A 7,113-nucleotide genomic window follows, 5' to 3' on the forward strand; every position below is an offset into this window, starting at 1 on the left:
TATTATACTACGTAGTACGTCGTAACTTTACCTTCGTATTTATTAGTTGTCCGTAAACGTAGTCGTACTATAATAAATTAAGTTACCCGTTCCTTACTTCTCTCTCTCTTCTCTCTCTCTCTCTCTCTCTCTCTCTCTCTCTTTCTCTCTCTCTCTCTCTTTCTCTATTTAAATGAGCATTTCAATGTCCACTTAAACATTTGTATTACATGTATTGTCCATTTGGTGAAATGTTGTGTGAAAAACCTCGAGAAAGTGATCTAATTTTTGTGAAAAAGTGAATAAAAGTAACATAGAAAACCGAGCAAGAAAAATTTTTTTTATTTACTGTATTTTGAACTTATTTTTTGGACATATATAAATTTCTTTTATATCAGCTTTCTTATAATATTTTCATAGATATATAATATTTCTTTATACAAATATATATTTTTAAGTTAATTTAATATTTTTCCTAATTTTTCTATATTTTTTTATTTTTCAATATATTTACAATTTATTTTTATTAATTTTCATAAAGTTTAAATTATTGTAATAGTAGGTATTTGCGTCGCATGCTAATAATATTCTCTAATATTCTCCAATATATTCCTACAATAGCATTTACTTTTTTCACACGTTACTTACTTCAATGAATTCGTTTTGCGAGAAATTTTGACAGAGTGAAAAAAGGATGAAAAGAGAAAGAAGTTTAAGTGGTAACCATGACAACTGCTAGATAACTTACTTATTTTATGCATGCGCACTCTACATTAACATCAAAGGTGCCGACAGAGTTACTATTGTATATACTGTGTCATTATTAAAATTCAAACGGTTAAAAATGAAGTAAACCATAATAGCGTGCCTCAATGCATTAAACAGTGCGATTTCGAATTACACATAAAATGATGTATCATTTGTTTTTGTTGTTCAATGAAGAATAAAAAAAGATAAAGTGATACCTGCACTTCATTGCACAAGCAGTCATTGCAGCCAAAACTTTAATTTAAACAATAACTAACTGTTTTTGTAAGAGAACATGCAGAATTTTCATAATGTTTACATAGCTATCATTCACGCAATACCAATTTCAAACGTGATAGCTATCATGGCAGTCATATTTTAGTTGGCCAAAGTGCTCCGAACATAACCGAGATTGCACGAATGTGACGTGTAGACAGGCTGCTACGCAGAGGCCTTTTAAACTCGTCCATCTGATGAGCATACCCTTGTATTTGTATATGTGTATGTACGCGCGCGCGCGCGTGTATGTGTATGTGTGTGTGTACAGGGTGTCTCAAAATAATCACCAAATATTTCATGGGCAGATAGAGCGGATAGACTGAGTCGAAAAGTCCTCTACTCTATTTTGCAATTTTCATAATAGTTAATAAGATATTAATTACTAAAAATTATCGAAAATTTATTTTCAATAATTTTTTATTCAAATACTATCAACTTTACAGAAAAACTGCAAGAGAGATAAAAATTGTTTATTTTCTTCTTATAGAATTCTAAGAATTTTTTTAGAATTTTTTCAGAATTTTTTAATATTATTATTTTCTCATGATAAAATAAGAAAATGCAGTATTAAAAAGTTGATAAAAAATTCTGAAAAAATTTTTAGAGCTCTGAGAAGAAAATAAATAATAAAGAAAATAAACAGACTGCTCCTCGTTCTGATGAATTTTGCAATCCACTTCATCACGGAAGAAACGCATAAGCTTTATAAAATAAATAATTTTTGTTTCTTGCAGTTTTTTTGTAATGATAGCATTTGATAGTATTTGAATACAAAATTATTGAAGACCAATTTTCGATAATTTTTAGTAATTAATATCTTATTAATTATTGCGAAAATTATAAAATGTTAGAGAACTTTTCCGACTCAGTTTAGTCCGTTCTACCTGTCCACATTTGGCGATTATTTTGAGATATCCTTATATATAAGGTGTCTCCGATTTATGGGATCACCTCTCGTGAACAGATAGAACGGATTGAACTGTCGAAAATTTACGGGAACTATCTAATAGCCATGCATTAAGCGCCATAACTCAATTGGAGAACTTATTAAGCATTCCTCGCATAACAAGTAATCGCGACAGATGGGTATACTTGGCAATAGTCCGTGCAGATACATACTTATTTAGTGATCTTTAGAAATTAATATCTCCTAAAGTATTGCGAAAATTGCAAAATGGTAGAAAATTTTTCGACTCAATTTAGTCCGCTCTATCTGCTCATGAGAGGCGATCTCATAGGTCAGTGATCTCAGTATGGTGACAGTTAGCTAATTATATCACCTAAAGTTCGTGAGTTCAAATGTTGGCATTGGATTTTGCACTATACTGTGGAACAAAATGTCAATCTAATAAATGTGCAAACTTTAAGCGACATGATTAGCTACCTTTAAATACGTATAATTCAAAAACTATTATAACTCCAACATTAGACTTTTCATCTCAAAATGACTTCAGGAATCTGCCATTAGCAGATGGTATGGTAGGTTTGAGATATCCTAAATATCTTTAGTAGTACTTACATTTATAATGGACGGCTTAAAAAAAGGTAATTGCTAATACAGCAATTGTAGCACTAGCTACTTTGTCTCATAAAATATTAAAGATGTTTTCTCTTCTTTGAATTAGAAAGAATATCATCAATACTAATAATAATAGTATCCAATTTACTTGAATTGACGAAGCACCAGCTAATCGACACTTGAACATATCATATCTAAAATAACATCTATAGATCATATACAATAATAATAATCATTATAAAATTTATAAATCATTTGTTACGCAATTATTAATAGATAATTTTAAGACAAACATGTATTTTCTGTACAATTACAAAGAGAAAAAAATGTAAAAAAATGAATTTACCTTGTTTCTTTATCATTAACGATATTATTAAATTCAGCTTCCACTAATTGTCCATCATAATATGTAATTAAATCCTCAAATGGATATTCAAAACCTTGTTTGCATTCACATTTGTATCCACCTGTTTCAAATCCTCTTCCAAGGATCGGTACGCACTATGGAAATTAAGCGTTTAAAACTTATTATTAATAAAATTAATAAAATTATTAAAATTATTAACGTAAGTAATATTATACTAGTTTGATGAAAGTGCTTTGAAATTATGAAATATAAAAATTCAATATTTTACATTTATATAATATAGACATTATTATTTAATAAAATAGAATGATGCCTGCTTACATATGATGTTTTTCTATCGCACTTGTGTGTATCCTTGAATGCATTTGGTTTGTAAAATTTATCATCGCATTGGTTTATATCTAATTGAAGCATATCCATAGTAACAGCTACGATACCCCTGTAAATATCTTACTATTAAATGTGATCTTTCTCGTTTCTTCCCTTTTTATTACAAAACTGGTTCTGTGTCTCTACAGTGTCTCTCATATTAAATTTCTTTGATACATGCGCACAAACATATACAGATATACACATATCCACATGCCTACATGTGTTTGCATGCATGCATATATGCATACATACGTTACATTACGTACATATGTACACAACATACATACAAACATACATACAAACATACATACAAACATACATACAAACATACATACAAACATACAAAAATACACAGTACACTCCTTCCTATTATGTGTGATTACATTCCGATGAGAACACTTACTTGAATTCCAGTTTCACTTTCAAGCTGTCCCAGCCGAAAAATGGGGATGCATAAGTAATTACCCACTTATTCGTACCGTTACAATCGAAGTACGGAGTTGTCCAATGTCCATGGTCTAGATTTGCTGCCCTACACAGACAGCCCATTCGCCGCATTCCCATACATTAGAATAAATTGTACTTTAGAGATTGGATTCCCCCCAAGCTTTCGGGAACGTAATCCTTTTATACTTTAATACCCCACTGCTTTATCACTTTGGAGCACATCGACAAAATACAATTTGCGAATTTTGCACTAACAAATGACATTTTTTTTACCTGTAATGATTTGGATAATGCTCGTACTTTTTCAGGTGCTCTCCTGTTTCATTAAATCGAATCTTTATCTTCATATAGTATTTCTCCAATTGATCAAAATTTGTTGCCCAACGTTGCTTCAATGCTTGAAAATAACTCTTTTTCGTGTATACTTCATCTGTAAATAAATTATTTTATTTTAAAACAATATTATAAAGAGCATACAGTACTACGCAAGATGTTGGCAGTGAACAATAATAATTTATTAAAAGTACAAAGAACAATAAAAAATATAGACGTTTCGGTCTTAATTAGTCCATTTTCTTCATTAATCATCATCTTATTTTAGTTTACCTGTTTTATTGAGTCTAGCTAAATCTTCGAGTTTAAAGTTGCGTGTATTTAACTGTGTCTTGTAAGCGTATGGGGCAAAGAATGTTCTATTGGTAAATTTATTACGATCCCAGAAAGTGCCAGCTGTCCATATCTTTGTATCGCCAAGCACCAAGGCTAATGTCTCCCCTATCATTTGATCTTCTGTTAGCGGTCTGTCGGCTACTCTCTTGCCAGAGTAAACTTCCAAGGGATCTGATACTTGTAGAAACGCACTGATAAAGTTTGCCAATCTGGTCGCCATTTTCGCTTCATTTTCGAAAAACTCTTCTGCACCAAAACTAATGTCTCCACGTAACATTAACTCTGGTAACGTTTTACTGAAATCACAATTTGGAAATTGCGCTAATTCGAATATCTTAATAATAGGAAATGTACAATGTGTTAACAGGATAACATACTTCTTGCAAGTGTCCTTGTTCATACCCAAAATGAATTTAAGAGCTTGGTCGATGTTCAACTTTGTATCCTGTAATGAAGATGAACCAATTGAATAATTCTTATAATGATGATATTGCTCGAGATATTTTTCTCTGAGATATGGTTTTGCTTTCTCCCATTGTACTGGCATTTTATGAACCCCTGCAGAATAAAATTCTTGTTAAAAAAATTCTTGTGTTTGGCAATACTGTGATTAAGTTAAAAAAAATAAAATCAAATCAAATTAATGCATACAGCCTATTCGCGAACAATCGAAACCATTATAGTATTGTTCTTGTGTGGCTCTCTCCACTATTTCACCGAGATAAGGTCGTCGTACGACGGTCGGTAATCTATAACCTGGTTTACATCTACATTGATATCCACCTCTTCTAAAACCCCAACCATGTATCGGTTCACACTGTAGATTGGATAATACATATGTATGTATTAATTAATCGTTCATTAATAAATTTAATAGGATTTAAATATATATACCTCTGTAGTGTCAGTCTTGCACCTTGCGGTATTAGCAAATCTATTATCACCACTGTTTCCTTTACCCTTAGGACATTGGTTTATATCTATTCTGTCAAAATCCATTTCCATCACTGAAACAGCAGTGTATATTGGATATTCAATATGCCTAAAACCAGTGTGCCGTGGATAGATATCTGCTACAGGTGATACCGCAGCTACAAGCCATCGATTTGATCGGCCACAATCAAAATAAGGTCTAGTCCATTGTACAGGTCCAGGATATTCATCAGCAGCTGCATAATAAAATTAAATGATGAAAATAAATACAAACTTGACATTCTAAAGTAGCTTTCTGTAGTTCTTTCATTACCAGGTGGACCATGGAAGTTAAATGTTTCATTTGTATTGTTAGCATAACGAATTTCAACATGATATGTCGTTTTGGTATCATGTCTTTTACCTACATTATCTGGTAACCATTTTTTGTACCTATAAATAAATAAATTCAAGTAGAATATATGATTCTATATCCATCAATTAATAAAATTTATTTTAAATATAAAAGTTTATAGACAATTATATATATTATAAAAGGAATTAGTTTTGCTAGATAATTTTTTTTTAATACAATAGTTTTCACTGTTCACTTTCACATACCATTCGTTTATACGATAAAAATCAGTAGTGTAATCATCACTGAGTCTGGTATTAGGAAATGATCCTAAATCCTGTACAGTGAATGTGTTTCTAGTAGATATTCTTTCCAAATGTATAGGATCATTGAAGTCATCCGCCCTGAAAGTTCGTGGTGCAAATCTGGGAAAAGTTTTATTGAAGAAACCTCTATAGGAAGGCGAATAAGACATATTAGGTGAGAAATAGATAGCTGAAGCATTGATGTATGGATTAGCAGAAACATCTGCTACTGTGGACAAGAAATAGTACATCATGCCAGGATCATAAGTATCATTGATCGCTGGTCGGATGAAGCGTGATTGCAGAATGTAACTCCAGAAAAAGCTCCTGCTGAGTGCCATGTTATGAAGATGTAACAGAGCTGTACGATTCGGAAATACTGGATTGATGTTGATGTCCTTTATGTCAGGCAAATGCGATACCGAGTCATCCGGCAAATACAAATCGCCGAGGTGCTGTATTTGACAATTATCTTCATTCACCTTATCCATCTGCATACGGATTTCATCGAAGGAATCGCGAGCTTGCCACTCATATTGACCGACAACGCCCAACAAGCAGTAGAACCAGAAAGCGATTATGATTGGCGTCATTGTTTGAAGAATGGTAATCATTTTCGAAAAGTGCATATTTTTTCTCTCTCTCTCAATTCGAATTACAATATCACTGTTGAATATTTTTGAACACTTTAGCGTAGGCCATATATTTTCGTTTTCCCGCTTTCACTGTATTTCTTTCATTTCTTTTGAGTACTTATTAATTCGTGTAAATAAATCTTACGTTTCCTTAGATTAGAAAGATTCTTTTATTACATGAGCAGACTTTCAATACGTTGATAACAGAACTGATTTTTGAGTCTTCTTACCTTGTATAATTCCACAATCGTACGAAGATCCGAAGCATTCAGAGTAAACACGCCCAGTCGAGTGCGGCGCGTTTCATGACTTTCCACAACACAATTCCTTTGATTGTGACGTCATCTAGAATTGAATCATATAATTTTTTTTCTAGAACGGAAATGTGAAAAATGAAAATTTTTTATATGATGTGTGTGTATATGCATGTGTATATATATATATATGTGTGTATATATATATATATAATGTGTATGTATATATATATATATGTAGTAAGTATATATATATATATATATATATATATA

General features: G+C 31.6%; 1 protein-coding gene across 1 annotated transcript; it reads right to left on the bottom strand.

Moving 5' to 3' along the window:
* Positions 1–2,367: 2,367 nt before the first annotated feature.
* LOC105623707 lies at positions 2,368–6,565 on the bottom strand. Its single transcript, XM_012205089.1, has 11 exons — positions 5,913–6,565; positions 5,626–5,744; positions 5,274–5,548; positions 5,031–5,196; positions 4,757–4,937; positions 4,317–4,675; positions 3,984–4,140; positions 3,667–3,795; positions 3,213–3,330; positions 2,871–3,025; positions 2,368–2,718 (listed from the first exon to the last, which is right to left on the bottom strand). The coding sequence occupies exons 1-11, from the start codon at positions 6,563–6,565 to the stop codon at positions 2,592–2,594; spliced, it is 2,439 nt and encodes an 812-aa protein (XP_012060479.1). The 3' UTR covers positions 2,368–2,591.
* Between the last annotated feature and the right edge of the window lie 548 nt (positions 6,566–7,113).

The sequence above is a fragment of the Atta cephalotes genome, assembly GCF_000143395.1.
Source record: "Atta cephalotes unplaced genomic scaffold scaffold00063, whole genome shotgun sequence".
NCBI lineage: Eukaryota > Metazoa > Arthropoda > Insecta > Hymenoptera > Formicidae > Atta > Atta cephalotes.